At 48.5% G+C, this 16,336-nt stretch overlaps 1 protein-coding gene across 1 annotated transcript in view; it reads right to left on the bottom strand.

The window, feature by feature from the left end:
* Positions 1 to 16,336, bottom strand: part of LOC148442500 (carbonic anhydrase 4-like) — a gene marked incomplete at its 5' end in the record, with an annotated part of 219,419 nt that overhangs the window by 81,024 nt on the left and 122,059 nt on the right. The window contains 2 exons of the mRNA XM_088463880.1: positions 11,110 to 11,273; positions 12,509 to 12,578. Of these exons, the coding sequence (XP_088320006.1) occupies positions 11,110 to 11,273; positions 12,509 to 12,578 (234 nt within the window). The remainder of the gene's footprint in view (positions 1 to 11,109; positions 11,274 to 12,508; positions 12,579 to 16,336) is intronic.

Below are 16,336 nucleotides of genomic sequence, written 5' to 3'. Positions count from 1 at the left end.
TGCCCTCCAGAAGAGGGAGCCACATGAGAACGCTCCCCATTCAGACACTCTCCTGGTTGATTTAAACACCCGGAGAGAGAGAGAGAGAGAGCTTAAACAATAGACCATGTAATGGCTATCACAACCAGGGGTTCCATTGACTGTCCCCGGAGGGAACAAAGAACCACTACTAACTCCCCAGGAGTCCCTAGGGAGGACAAGTGGAGACATAATCCAGAAAACACTCCAAAGGATGAACTGGATACCAGAGCGGAGCAATTCCATATCTTAACCATACCGACAGTGTAGAGATCCGCACTGTCAGGAAGGCCAGGCCAAGGGTGAAACCCAAGCCAGCTGGAAGGAATGCCAGAATATCTGGAAATCCTGGACACCGGAGGATCGTATCGACAGGTACGATACCATAAGAATTATGTATGCCACAGTCCGTGGCAGATCCCAGCAAAGTCTGGCCTATCTGCTCTAAACATCTCAATGAAGACAGAGCCAGGGAAGCCCGAGGACCACAGTAGGGGCGCAGTTAAAGACAAGCGATCCAGATCCAGGGAAAAACAAGGACCCTGAGACAACAGGTCCAGATAGTGAAGCAGTAGGAACGGAGCATCGAGGAGGAGACTCCGAAAATCTTAGTACCAGTGATGTCTGGGACGACCTGGAGCCCCCAGAAGGAAAGCCCCTCCGTCTCGAATTAAACTTCCGAAGACCTCGAGGAAGAAGGGAGACCGGAGGACACAGGTACACAAAGTGGAAGGACCACTTCACTGACAAAGAGTCACTGAAGGTAGCTTCAGTACTCCTAGAGATGGACTGTAACACCGGTAATGTGTGATCGAGTCAGAAGGCCATGGGGATCAATCCCCTCAGGGAGGCCCCCTCTGCTCACCAGGAGTTGAAACCTCTCTTGGAGAAGAGACTAGTCCCCGGGATGGACGCCGTGACGGCTGAGGAAGCCCGCTTCCCAATGGAGAGCTCCGGGAATAAACACCGCAGAGTTGGCCAGGAGAAGACCCTTGGACTATGTCAGAATGGGTGACATTCCTAACATTGCCACCCAACTACCAGTGTTGCCTAGATGGAAGCCACTGTTGTGACACTGTCGGACTGAACCTATTCAGGTTTACCGTGACAAATGGGTTAGGCCAGAGTGAAAGTCCAAGACAGCTTAAAGTATCAACAAGGTAAGTGGCAGGGCAGAAGCGACAGACGTCCAACTGCCCCGAAATGAATGCGGACCAGACACTGTCTTTAGCAAAGAACACCCTGGACGAGATGGCCATAGCCACCCGGACAGAGACCAACTCGCCTCCGTAGAAAGTATCATCGTTCGAACAGCGATCCGATGGAAAAAACTCGATCCATCTGGAGGGGAGTCAATTATGGCAAGGCCTGGAATGGAACTGAGCACATTCCACCCTACCAAAAGGTAGACACTCTGGTAGACCGCGCATCACAAAGAGTAATGACATATGTCGACTGCGTAGATATCCGCACCCTCGAAGTTGAAGAGTGGAGATCTTGTCTTACGCCAGAAAAATTCTCAGATTCTGAGAATCCAGCAGTGCTCCCAGATGAAGAAAACCCTGTGAGGGATGCAGGGAGGACTTTTCTGTGACGAGAAGAAGCCCCGGTTATCCTGACCTGGCGGTAAAGTACCTTGGTGATCCTGCTAAAAGTAGGAGACCGTCCAGAGAAAGGAGCATTCGGATACACTGAACAGGTGAACTGTCAGAAAATCCATAAAGCTGGTAAACCCCGGTGGAGTTGAGGACAGCCCCAAAAGGCAGAGCCCGAAACTTACAAGTGTTGCTGTGGCACAGCAAACCTGAACCCATGCTGATGAGAGGGCTCTGTATGTACCCGTAGGTACGTATCCTGAATACTCGGATATACCATAAAATCCCCAGGTTCCAAACATCGGATGATGGAGCATGGACGATTCCACCTGAGTCAAGGCACCGTTGGAATCTGATTCAGGGATTTGAGACAGAGTATAGGCAAAGGAGGACCAGTCGGTCACCGCCCCAAAAAGAAAGTAGAACAACCAGTCCCTCACTGAGATAGTGAGGTTGGCCGAAATAGCTCTGCTTACCACAAAGACTGTATAGCTTTCTGGGATTGTAAGGCCCTGATCAGTTCTGAAGAAGGGCCCGTGTAACAATGCCTGTGAGGAGGCTGCATGAGCAATGAGAGGCCGTTGAGAATCAGTACCTCACTCTGGAAATTCCCCAGATGTAGACCTGTCCCGTCAGGCTGAGGGTATATCCTCAGGTGTAGAAACAGGGTCGTCCGGAAGTCCAGGACTGCTCGGTACTGGATATGGTGGCCCCCGTGGAGGCCGACAGCCTAGGAAAAAACAGGCCTTTAGGCTGACCCTGAGGACAAAAAGACTTAACAGAGTTAGTCCGAATGTAGTGGGAGTAGCTAAAGACGGTATCTCCCCATTAGTGATACTGCCAATGATGCAACGATCTTGTCAAGGTCAGGACCAAACAAGAACTTCCCCCTGGAAGGAGTGTGCACCTCTGCTTTCCCATAACGCAGCCATAGGGTACTGCGGCGGATACAGACGCCGCCGAAACCCTGAAAGTTAGAAGACCGGCATCCCATGAGGTAATCCCACATATGACCACTGCATATTTTGTGAGCGGCAAAAAGATATTTGAACCTCAGACGTGTTGGAGGGGAAAAACGTCACAAAAGCATCACCATGCGATGGCCATGGTAGGACGGGCAACAGGCCCTGAAAACGAGTACATTGATTTCAGGCAAAGTTACCACCTACGGATCCGTAAAAATTCGTCCAGGCCGGGATGGGAGGCGTATTAATGCCTGTAACCCGATGATTAACATACAAATCCATCCCAGAAGGGAATTTCCATTACTTGTGAGGACCCTCAGGGAATGGGAAACAGGAGGCCTTTGTGACTCCTCGTATCTGGGGACAGCCAGACTCCCGCTATGAGATCCACCCGCTGGGCAGAAAACGGGAGATGTATGATACTGGTGCAGGATCGACATTCTCTATATCCAGAATGAGCCTGGCTACCAGCCCCAAAGCAGGGATAATAATACTTGAGATCGGCTCCCCCCCATGTGAGAGGGAAAGAGCCGAATATACCATCCAGTTCACGGCAGAGCCACTGGTCAGTAACCACAGGGCGTATATCACGCCAATTAGCATTTCGTATAAAACGACATCCACCAGGGTGGCCGTTGTGGTAATCCCTGCAAGGGGAATGACAGACCGATGTGGTATCGGAGGTAATTCATGTACTGTGAAAAACCCCGGCAGGGAGCGATAGTCTGTGACACAGGGGTAAATTGCAAGAAATTGCGAGATACCCCGAGTTCAAAAGGGCAGTATGGTGAAGTAACTCCAAGCGAGTGACGACAATGGGGCCCGCCCGGCGATCCTCAAAGGAGAGGATCCTGAGAAACAACGCCCTTTAAGGGGGTCGTGCAAGGGGCCCGGCACCAGATGGTGCCGCATACGTAAACCTTTCTGAGTTAAAATCCTCCGCACTAATTCCTGCAGGCTATGACTTGCAGGATAGCAATAATGGGTGCAGTATCGTGTGCAATCTCCTGGTCAGATATATCTGACTATCTTGACGGAAATATTAAGCAGCGCCATACCGGTCCTGACTGACGCTAAGATTAGCTGCAGGAACCCATTATCAGCGTACGCAACTCACAGTTCCATCTAAAATATGGCAACGTGCAGCACGCAACAGTATGTGACAAACCTCACAGATATTAACAAATATATATATGTGAGGTCTCAGAACCACCCCAGGTACACCTGTATTAGGGCAGATAAAGAAAAGGGATAGATATACACTGACAGGTGAGAGAAAAAGCAGACAGTCAGCACTAGCATAAGTCACATACAATGCAGAAAAATATATATACATACATAAGCATGACATATAATATACTGCACAATGTCGCTACATTCAACTGCCCAGATTCAGTGTCTGGGAAGGCTATAGCGCTGTGTACACTCACCCAAAATGGCCAGGTACGCAGGGGGACTGGGCTCACTGACATCCTAAGAGTTCTGCAGCACCACAGAGAGAAAATGGCCGCTGGAGACCTCAGAAGAAGCGTGGCCCGCGGAGGAAGCAGCTCAGTGACGCCAGACTGTATTATTGAAAGGCGCGCTGAGCTGAGGGGAGGAGCCGCTAGACAGGGAAGGCTTCCTCCCCTGGCTAGCAATTAACCCCCCGGGATGCCGGCTCCCGCTGCCGCTATAATCCCTGGTGGGCTGTGGACACGCGGGGTATGCCTCCATGGAGGGGGAGCCCGCCGCCACCGCTAGCGCCTCCGGTCTGTCCCCAGAGACCGGAGGCATAAGGCTGCATGTACACGCGGGTCACCGCAAGCGGTGACCACGCGACTTACCTGTCCCCGTCGATCCGGCAGCAGCCCAGGGATTCCTCCAGAGCCCGGCTAGTACAGACTCTGGGGTCCCGCTGCGATCCCCAGATCTGTACTGGCGTCGCAGCGCCGGCGGGGTGTAGGAGCGGCAGCTCAGACGTCCATTGGACAGTCTGATGCTGCCGCTCTGAAGAGTAGTAAAAAAATAATAAAATAAAACTCTTTTAAGCTTAGGGGCTGCTAAGCAGGCCCCCTGCAGTAACGGTGACCCGACTCCGGCCGGGCACCAACTTAAACTGAGGTGCCTCTGGCTGGGGGGCGGGAGTATAGGGAGAGTGGACCCAAGTGCATCCTGGGAGCTAAAAGCTTTAACTGCGTGGTGCCCGGATTTGGTTCCCAACCTATACCCCAAGGTCAACCCTGTGGACCCCCTATGGACCCTGAAGTAGAAAACTGGTAGAAGGATAATAGAGGAAGAGGTGTAGCCTCCATGTGGTGGGATAACTGGTAGACAGGATAATAGAGGCAGAGGTGTAGCCTCCTTGTGGTAGGATAACTGGTAGACAGGATGAAAGAGGAAGAGGTGTAGCTTCCATGTGATAGGACAACTGGCAGACAGGATGAAAGAGGAAGAGGTGTAGCCTCCATGTGATAGGATAACTGGTAGACCAGATAAGAAAGGAAGAGGTGTAGCCTCCATGTGGTAGGATAACTGGTAGACAGGATGAAAGAGGAAGAGGTGTAGCCTCCATGTGGTAGGATAACTGGTAGACAGGATGAAAGAGGAAGAGGTGTAGCCTCCAAGTGATAGGATAACTGGTAGACAGGATGAAAGAGGAAGAGGTGTATCCTCCATGTGGTAGGATAACTGGTAGACCGGATAATAAAGGAAGATGTGTAGCTTCCATGTGCTAGGATAACTGGTAGACAGGATGAAAGAGGAAGAGGTGTAGGCCCATGTGGTAGGATAACTGGTAGACTGGATGAAAGAGGAAGAGGTGTAGCCTCCTCGTGGTAGGATAACTGGTAGACAGGATGAAAGAGGAAGAGGTGTAGGTTCCATGTGGTAGGATAACTGGTAGACAGGATAAAAGAATAAGAGGTGTAGCCTCCATGTGGTAGGATAACTGGTAGACAGGATGAAAGAGGAAGAGGTGTAGCCTCCTTGTGGTAGGATAACTGGTAGACAGGATGAAAGAGGAAGAGGTGTAGCCTCCATGTAGTAGGATAACTGGTAGACAGGATGAAAGAGGAAGAGGTGTAGCCTCCATGTGGTAGGATAACTGGTAGACAGGATAAAAGAATAAGAGGTGTAGCCTCCATGTGGTAGGATAACTGGTAGACCGGATAATAAAGGAAGAGGTGTAGCCTCCATGTGGTACGATAACTGGAAGACCGGATAATAAAGGAAGAGGTGTAGCCTCCATGTGGTAGCATTACTGGTAGACAGGATGAAAGAGGAAGAGGTGTAGCCTCCTTGTGGTAGGATAACTGGTAGACCGGATAATAAAGGAAGAGGTGTAGCCTCCATGTGGTAGCATTACTGGTAGACAGGATGAAAGAGGAAGAGGTGTAGCCTCCATGTGGTAGGATAACTGGTAGACAGGATAAAAGAACAAGAGGTGTAGCCTCCATGTGGTAGCATAACTGGTAGACAGGGTGAAAGAGGAAGAGGTGTAGCCTCCATGTGGTAGGATAACTGGTAGACAGGATGAAAGAGGAAGAGGTGTAGCCTCCATGTGGTAGGATAACTTGTAGACCGGATAATAAAGGAAGAGGTGTAGCCTCCATGTGGTAGCATTACTGGTAGATAGGATGAAAGAGGAAGAGGTGTAGCCTCCATGTCGTAGGATAACTGGTAGACAGGATAAAAGAACAAGAGGTGTAGCCTCCATGTGGTAGCATAACTGGTAGACAGGGTGAAAGAGGAAGAGATGTAGCCTCCATGTGGTAGGATAACTGGTAGACCGGATAATAAAGGAAGAGGTGTAGCCTCCATGTGGTAGGATAACTGGTAGACAGGATGAAAGAGGAAGAGGTGTAGCCTCTATGTGGTAGGATAACTGGTAGACAGGATGAAAGAGGAAGAGGTGTAGCCTCCATGTGGTAGGATAACTGGTAGACAGGATAAAAGAATAAGAGGTGTAGCCTCCATGTGGTAGGATAACTGGTAGACCGGATAATAAAGGAAGAGGTGTAGCCTCCATGTGGTACGATAACTGGAAGACCGGATAATAAAGGAAGAGGTGTAGCCTCCATGTGGTAGCATTACTGGTAGACAGGATGAAAGAGGAAGAGGTGTAGCCTCCTTGTGGTAGGATAACTGGTAGACCGGATAATAAAGGAAGAGGTGTAGCCTCCATGTGGTAGGATAACTGGTAGACAGGATGAAAGAGGAAGAGGTGTAGCCTCCATGTGGTAGGATAACTGGTAGACTGGATAAAAGAACAAGAGGTGTAGCCTCCATGTGGTAGCATAACTGGTAGACAGGGTGAAAGAGGAAGAGGTGTAGCCTCCATGTGGTAGGATAACTGGTAGACAGGATGAAAGAGGAAGAGGTGTAGCCTCCATGTGGTAGGATAACTTGTAGACCGGATAATAAAGGAAGAGGTGTAGCCTCCATGTGGTAGCATTACTGGTAGATAGGATGAAAGAGGAAGAGGTGTAGCCTCCATGTCGTAGGATAACTGGTAGACAGGATAAAAGAACAAGAGGTGTAGCCTCCATGTGGTAGCATAACTGGTAGACAGGGTGAAAGAGGAAGAGATGTAGCCTCCATGTGGTAGGATAACTGGTAGACCGGATAATAAAGGAAGAGGTGTAGCCTCCATGTGGTAGGATAACTGGTAGACAGGATGAAAGAGGAAGAGGTGTAGCCTCTATGTGGTAGGATAACTGGTAGACAGGATGAGAGAGGAAGAGGTGTAGCCTCCTCGTGGTAGGATAACTGGTAGACAGGATGAAAGAGGAAGAGGTGTAGCCTCCATGTGGTAGGATAACTGGTAGATCGGATAATAAAGGAAGAGGTGTAGCCTCCATGTGTTAGCATAACTGGTAGACAGGATGAAAGAGGAAGAGGTGTAGCCTCCATGTGGTAGGATAACTGGTAGACCGGATAATAAAGGAAGAGGTGTAGCCTCCATGTGGTACCATAACTGGTAGATAGGATGAAAGAGGAAGAGGTGTAGCCTCCATGTGATAGGATAACTGGTAGACAGGATAAAAGAATAAGAGGTGTAGCCTCCATGTGATAGGATAACTGGTAGACAGCATGAAAGAGGAAGAGGTGTAGCTTCCATGTGGTAGGATAACTGGTAGACAGGATAAAAGAATAAGAGGTGTAGCCTCCATGTGGTAGGATAACTGGTAGACAGGATAAAAGAATAAGAGGTGTAGCCTCCATTTGGTAGGATAACTGGTAGACAGGATGAAAGAGGAAGAGGTGTAGCCTCCTTGTGGTAGGATAACTGGTAGACAGGATGAAAGAGGAAGAGGTGTAGCTTCCATGTGATAGGATAACTATCAGACAGGATGAAAGAGGAAGAGGTGTAGCCTCCATGTGGTAGGATAACTGGTAGACAGGATGAAAGAGGAAGAGGTGTAGCCTCCATGTGGTAGGAAAAATGGTAGACAGGATAAAAGAATAAGAGGTGTAGCCTCCATGTGGTAGGATAACTGGTAGACCAGATAATAAAGGAAGAGGTGTAGCCTCCATGTGGTAGCATTACTGGTAGACAGGATGAAAGAGGAAGAGGTGTAGCTTCCATGTGATAGGATAACTATCAGACAGGATGAAAGAGGAAGAGGTGTAGCCTCCATGTGGTAGGATAACTGGTAGACCGGATAATAAAGGAAGAGGTGTAGCCTCCATGTGGTAGGATAACTGGTAGACCGGATAATAAAGGAAGAGGTGTAGCCTCCATGTGGAAGCATTACTGGTAGACAGGATGAAAGAGGAAGAGGTGTAGCCTCCATGTGGTAGGATAACTGGTAGACAGGATAAAAGAATAAGAGGTGTAGCCTCCATTTGGTAGGATAACTGGTAGACAGGATGAAAGAGGAAGAGGTGTAGCCTCCTTGTGGTAGGATAACTGGTAGACAGGATGAAAGAGGAAGAGGTGTAGCCTCCTTGTGGTAGGATAACTGGTAGACAGGATGAAAGAGGAAGAGGTGTAGCTTCCATGTGATAGGATAACTATCAGACAGGATGAAAGAGGAAGAGGTGTAGCCTCCAAGTTGTAGGATAACTGGTAGACAGGATAAAAGAATAAGAGGTGTAGCCTCCATGTGGTAGGATAACTGGTAGACCGGATAATAAAGGAAGAGGTGTAGCCTCCATGTGGTAGGATAACTGGTAGACCGGATAATAAAGGAAGAGGTGTAGCCTCCATGTGGTAGCATTACTGGTAGACAGGATGAAAGAGGAAGAGGTGTAGCTTCCATGTGATAGGATAACTATCAGACAGGATGAAAGAGGAAGAGGTGTAGCCTCTATGTGATAGCATTACTGGTAGACAGGATGAAAGAGGAAGAGGTGTAGCCTCCTTGTGGTAGGATAACTGGTAGACCGGATAATAGAGGAAGAGGTGTAGCCTCTATGTGGTAGGATAACTGGTAGACAGGATGAAAGATGAAGAGGTGTAGCCTCCATGTGGTAGGATAACTGGAAGACAGGATGAAAGAGGAAGAGGTGTAGCCTCCTTGTGGTAGGATAACTGGTAGACAGGATGAAAGAGGAAGAGGTGTAGCCTCCATGTGGTAGGATAACTGGTAGACAGGATAAAAGAATAAGAGGTGTAGCCTCCATGTGGTAGGATAACTGGTAGACCGGATAATAAAGGAAGAGGTGTAGCCTCCATGTGGTAGGATAACTGGTAGACCGGATAATAAAGGAAGAGGTGTAGCCTCCATGTGGAAGCATTACTGGTAGACAGGATGAAAGAGGAAGAGGTGTAGCCTCCATGTGGTAGGATAACTGGTAGACAGGATAAAAGAATAAGAGGTGTAGCCTCCATTTGGTAGGATAACTGGTAGACAGGATGAAAGAGGAAGAGGTGTAGCCTCCTTGTGGTAGGATAACTGGTAGACAGGATGAAAGAGGAAGAGGTGTAGCTTCCATGTGATAGGATAACTATCAGACAGGATGAAAGAGGAAGAGGTGTAGCCTCCATGTGGTAGGATAACTGGTAGACAGGATGAAAGAGGAAGAGGTGTAGCCTCCATGTGGTAGGATAACTGGTAGACAGGATAAAAGAGTAAGAGGTGTAGCCTCCATGTGGTAGGATAACTGGTAGACCGGATAATAAAGGAAGAGGTGTAGCCTCCATGTGGTAGGATAACTGGTAGACCGGATAATAAAGGAAGAGGTGTAGCCTCCATGTGGTAGCATTACTGGTAGACAGGATGAAAGAGGAAGAGGTGTAGCTTCCATGTGATAGGATAACTATCAGACAGGATGAAAGAGGAAGAGGTGTAGCCTCTATGTGGTAGCATTACTGGTAGACAGGATGAAAGAGGAAGAGGTGTAGCCTCCTTGTGGTAGGATAACTGGTAGACCGGATAATAGAGGAAGAGGTGTAGCCTCTATGTGGTAGGATAACTGGTAGACAGGATGAAAGAGGAAGAGGTGTAGCCTCTATGTGGTAGGATAACTGGTAGACAGGATGAAAGAGGAAGAGGTGTAGCCTCCATGTGGTAGGATAACTGGTAGACAGGATAAAAGAATAAGAGGTGTAGCTTCCATGAGGTAGGATAACTGGTAGACAGGATGAAAGAGGAAGAGGTGTAGCCTCCATGTGGTAGGATAACTGGTAGACAGGATGAAAGAGGAAGAGGTGTAGGCCCATGAGGTAGGATAACTGGTAGACAGGATGAGAGAGGAAGAGGTGTAGCCTCCATGTGGTAGGATAACTTTTAGACAGGATGAAAGAGGAAGAGGTGTAGCCTCCATGTGGTAGGATAACTGGTAGACCGGATAATAAAGGAAGAGGTGTAGCCTCCATGTGGTAGGATAACTGGTAGATCAGATAATAAAGGAAGAGGTGTAGCCTCCATGTGTTAGCATAACTGGTAGACAGGATGAAAGAGGAAGAGGTGTAGCCTCCATGCGGTAGGATAACTGGTAGACCGGATAATAAAGGAAGAGGTGTAGCCTCCATGTGGTACCATAACTGGTAGACAGGATGAAAGAGGAAGAGGTGTAGCCTCCATGTGGTAGGATAACTGGTAGACCGGATAATAGAGGAAGAGGTGTAGCCTCCATGTGGTAGGATAACTGGTAGACAGGATGAAAGATGAAGTGGTGTAGCCTCCATGTGGTAGGATAACTGGTAGACAGGATGAAAGAGGAAGAGGTGTAGCCTCTATGTGGTAGGATAACTGGTAGACAGGATGAAAGACGAAGAGGTGTAGCCTCTATGTGGTAGGATAACTGGTAGACAGGATGAAAGAAGTGTAGCCTCTATGTGGTAGGATAACTGGTAGACAGGATGAAAGAGGAAGAGGTGTAGCCTCCATGTGGTAGGATAACTGGTAGACAGGATGAAAGAGGAAGAGGTGTAGCCTCCATGTGGTAGGATTACTGGTAGACAGGATGAAAGATGAAGAGGTGTAGCCTCCATGTGGTTGGATGCTGGACAGGATAAAAGTTGGAGAGGTATAGCCTCCATGTGGTAATGTTACTGTCAGACAGGAGTGACTGAACAGAGAGTTATTATGTTTGATACTTACCACCTGAGAGGGGACAAATATTGGGTTTTTGAAAACAGTCCAGACTACAGCCTGCTCGCATGTAGGAGTGGTGAGTGAGCCAAGATATCGATAGTACAGAGTACGATTGACATCACCCAGGAGTGCATCGAGAGAGAGAGTGACATTCATGGGCAACGTTGTTCCTGAAATGATGAAGGAGCAGCAATCACAAGTATTTTCCCTTAGCCGGAATATCACTTTCCTATGTACATAAGGCCTGCTCACAACTATCCATGGTCCATACATAGAAACACAGAATATTATGGTCTATATAGTCTGTCCATGATAACATCCATGTGGCTGGTATCCCTTCAGCAGCAATGTATCCCAGGATGTGATTATACATTTCTCCATAATGTAACAGGGAGTTGTCACCAGGAGATACTAATAATAGGGGCTGATATCGCAACATGAAAAACCCTACAGCCAGCAAAAACGGGTGTGTTCTGTAAAAATAGGGCCGTATTCACCACCAGCGCCAAGTATTGATGGCTTTTACTTGATATTGCCGGAGGATCCTAAATATTGCGCATAGCAGCAGTATCGACACAATACTCATCCTGATAACCCAATCTCAGGGTGATCAGAACAAAGAGAGATGAAAATAATTCTTTATTAATGACATTTTTACCAGGAAGAATCTATGAGAAGTGAAGGAGGCTGCTGAATGTAATTCATATATTATATCTACTGATTTATTTTTAGATAATATAATATTAAATTGAAGTGATCTGTGAATTTGTTTTTATCACTGCGACATGTGTTAGTTTGATAACTAGGAGCGCACAACCTCAGGCAAGAAGTTCTGTAATAACTATGGCCCTGATTCAGAGGTGCTCGCTATTTGCGAGTGTACGCTGTGAATCAGGCCATTTTTTTTTTTTTTTAAACCCGGCCTCCAGGCCGCTTGCTTAGCTGTGGGTGACCACCCACCGCTTTAGCTGGCGGCCTGGCGATGTTCACGATTATCGCGACCATCGGGCTTGCGAGGAGACCCTGTGGTAGGGTCTCAGGTCTCGCAAGCCCGAGCAGACTTCCTGCTCTAATAGAGCAGGAAGTCCACTACTGACATCACAAGTGATGTCAGAAGGGCCGCCCACAAACGGCAGGCGTTCCTTCGGGAACGCCTCCATTTGTCCAGCCATCCCCCTCTACCCGCCTACAAAACGGGGCAAGCTGTCGATCAACATCGACAGCCGCCCTGTCTTGTAGCTAGCCCCAGAGCGAGTGAAGTTCTCGCTCGCGCATGCACACTGGCCGACCATTGACCTGCTTGCAAGCGCTGTGCGCTTGCGAGTGGGTCTGAATCAGGCCCTATGTTCATAATATTAACTAATTACATATTAGAAGACTGTAGAATATATGGGTGATAAGTTACCGGGAGTGGAGACTTGATTTAACAGACTGGAGATCACTGGTAGCTGGGATGTGTTGGCTGAGTCCATGACCTGTGGAAAAGGACACAAATAACGTCACACCCCTCTCCTGTACGTCACACCTCTCTCCTGTATGTCACACCCCTCTCCTGTACATCACAACCCTTTCCTGTATGTCACACCCCTCTCCTGTACATCACACCCCTCTCCTGTACGTCACACCCCTCTCCTGTACGTCACACCTCTCTCCTGTACGTCACACCCCTCTCCTGTACGTCACACCCCTCTCCTGTACGTCACACCCCTCTCCTGTACGTCACACCTCTCTCCTGTACGTCACACCTCTCTCCTGTACATCACACTTCTCTCCTGTACGTCACACCCCTCTCCTGTACATCACACCGCTCTCCTGTACATCACACCCCTCTCCTGTACGTCACACCCCTCTACTGTACATCACACCCCTCTCCTGTACATCACACCCCTCTCCTGTATGTCACACCCCTCTCCTGTAAGTCACACCCCTCTCCTGTACATCACACCCCTCTCCTGTAAGTCACACCCCTCTACTGTAAGTCACACCCCTCTCCTGTACATCACACCCCTCTCCTGTACGTCACACCCCTCTCCTGTATGTCACACCCCTCTCCTGTAAGTCACACCTCTCTCCTGTAAGTCACACCCCTCTACTGTACATCACACCCCTCTTCTGTACATCACACCCCTCTCCTGTACGTCACACCCCTCTCCTGTAAGTCACACCCCTCTCCTGTAAGTCACACCCCTCTACTGTAAGTCACACCCCTCTCCTGTACGTCACACCCCTCTCCTGTACGTCACACCCCTCTCCTGTATGTCACACCCCTCTCCTGTACGTCACACCTCTCTCCTGTACGTCACACCTCTCCCCTGTACGTCACACCTCTTTCCTGTACATCACACCTGTCTTCTGTAGTGTGTGACTAGAACCAGCGTGCTGTGTACACAGTGTGTGACTAGAACCAGTGTGCTGTAAATTTAGTGTGTGACTAGAACCAGCCTGCTGTGTATTCAGTGTGTGACTAGAACCAGCGTGCTGTGTACACAGTGTGTGACTAGAACCAGTGTGCTGTATATTCAGTGTGTGACTAGAACCAGCGTGCTATGTACTCAGTGTGTGACTAGAACCAGCATTCTGTGTATTCCGTGTGTGACTTGAACCAGCGTTCTGTGTACTCCGTGTGTGACTAGAACCAGCGTGCTGTGTATTCAGTGTGTGACTAGAACCAGTGTGCTGTGTATTCAGTGTATGACTTGAACCAGCATGCTGTGTACTCAGTGTGCGACTAGAACCAGTGTGCTGTATATTCAGTGTGTGACTAGAACCAGCGTGCTATGTACTCAGTGTGTGACTAGAACCAGCATTCTGTGTATTCCGTGTGTGACTTGAACCAGCGTTCTGTGTACTCCGTGTGTGACTAGAACCAGCGTGCTGTGTATTCAGTGTGTGACTAGAACCAGTGTGCTGTGTATTCAGTGTATGACTTGAACCAGCATGCTGTGTACTCAGTGTGCGACTAGAACCAGCGTGCTGTGTATTCAGTGTGCAACTAGAACCGGCATGCTGTGTACTCAGTATATGGCTAGAACCAGCGTGCTGTATATTCAGTGTGTGACTAGAACCAGCATGCTGTGTACTTAGTGTATGACTAGAACCAGCGTGCTGTATATTCAGTGTGCGACTAGAACCTGCATGCTGTGTATTCAGTGTGCGACTAGAACCTACGTGCTGTCTATTCAGTGTGTGACTAGAACCAGCGTGCTGTGTATTCAGTGTGTGACTAGAACCAGCGTGCTGTGTATTCAGTGTGCGACTAGAACCAGCGTGCTGTGTACTCAGTGTGCGACTAGAACCAGCGTGCTGTGTATTCAGTGTGCGACTAGAACCTACGTGCTATGTATTCAGTGTGTGACTAGAACCTACGTGCTGTGTATTCAGTGTGTGACTAGAACCAGCATTCTGTGTTCTCAGTGTGTGACTAGAACCAGTGTGTTGTATATTCAGTGTGTGACTAGAACCAGCCTGCTGTGTATTCAGTGTGCGACTAGAACCAGCGTGCTGTGTATTCAGTGTGCGACTAGAACCAGCGTGCTGTGTATTCAGTGTGCGACTAGAACCAGCGTGCTGTGTACTCAGTCTGTGACTAGAACCAGCATGCTGTGCATTCAGTGTGTGACTAGAACCGGCGTGCTGTGCATTCAGTGTGTGACTAGAACCGGCGTGCTGTGTATTCAGTGTGTGACTAGAACCAGCGTGCTGTGCATTCAGTGTGTGACTAGAACCAGCGTGCAGTGCATTCAGTGTGTGACTTCAACCAGCGTGCTGTGCATTCAGTGTGTGACTAGAACCAGCATGCTGTGTACTCAGTGTGTGACTAGAACCAGCGTTCTGTGTATTCCGTGTGTGACTAGAACCAGCATGCTGTATATTCAGTGTGTGAGTAGAACCAGCCTGCTATGTATTCCATGTGTGACTTGAACCAGCGTTCTGTGTATTCCGTGTGTTACTAGAACCAGCGTGCTGTGTATTCAGTGTGTGACTAGAACCAGCATGCTGTATATTCAGTGTGTGACTAGAACCAGCGTGCTGTGTACTTAGTGTGTGACTAGAACCAGCATGCTGTATATTCAGTGTGTGAGTAGAACCAGCCTGCTGTGTATTTAGTGTGTGACTAGAGCCAGCGGCTGTGTATTCCGTGTGTGACTAGAACCAGCGTGCTGTGTATTCAGTGTGTGACAAGAACCAGCGTGCTGTGTATTCAGTGTGTGACTAGAACCAGCGTGCTGTGTATTCAGTGTGCGACTAGAACCGGCATGCTGTGTACTCAGTGTAAGACTAGAACCAGCGTGCTGTATATTCAGTGGGCGACTAGAACCAGAATGCTGTGTATTCAGTGTGCGACTAGAACCTACGTGCTGTCTATTCAGTGTGTGACTAGAACCAGCGTGCTGTGTATTCAGTGTGCAACTAGAACCAGCGTGCTGTGTACTCAGTGTGCGACTAGAACCAGCGTGCTGTGTATTCAGTGTGCGACTAGAACCTACGTGCTATGTATTCAGTGTGTGACTAGAACCTACGTGCTGTGTATTCAGTGTGTGACTAGAACCAACGTGCTGTGTATTCAGTGTGCGACTAGAACCAGTGTGCTGTGCATTCAGTGTGTGACTAGAACTGTACTCAGTGTGTGACTAGAACCAGCGTTCTGTGTATTCCGTGTGTGACTAGAACCAGCATGCTGTATATTCAGTGTGTGAGTATAACCAGCCTGCAGTGTATTCCGTGTGTGACTAGAACCAGCGTTCTGTGTATTCCGTGTGTGACTAGAACCAGCGTGCTGTGTATTCAGTGTGTGACAAGAACCAGCATGCTGTATATTCAGTGTGTGACTAGAACCAGCGTGCTGTGTACTTAGTGTGTGACTAGAACCAGCATGCTGTGTATTCAGTGTGTGACTAGAACAAGCGTTCTGTGTATTCCATGTGTGACTAGAACCAGCGTGCTGTGTATTCAGTGTGTGACTAGAACCAGCGTGCTGTATATTCAGTGTGTGACTAGAACCAGCGTGCTGTGTACTCACTGTGACTAGAACTAGCGTGCTATGTACTCAGTGTGACTAGAACTAGCGTGCTGTGTATTCAGTGTGTGACTAGAACCAGCGTGCTGTGTGTGCGACTAGAACCAGCGTGCTGTGTATTCAGTGTGCGACTAGAACCAGCATGCTGTGTATTCAGTGTGCAACTAGAACCGGCATGCTGTGTACTCAGTATATGACTAGAACCGGCGTGCTGTA

This window comes from Taudactylus pleione, unplaced genomic scaffold (assembly GCF_031769625.1).
Source record: "Taudactylus pleione unplaced genomic scaffold, aTauple2 ptg001489l, whole genome shotgun sequence".
Classification (NCBI taxonomy): domain Eukaryota; kingdom Metazoa; phylum Chordata; class Amphibia; order Anura; family Myobatrachidae; genus Taudactylus; species Taudactylus pleione.
This window is presented reverse-complemented; position numbering and strand designations above follow the sequence as displayed.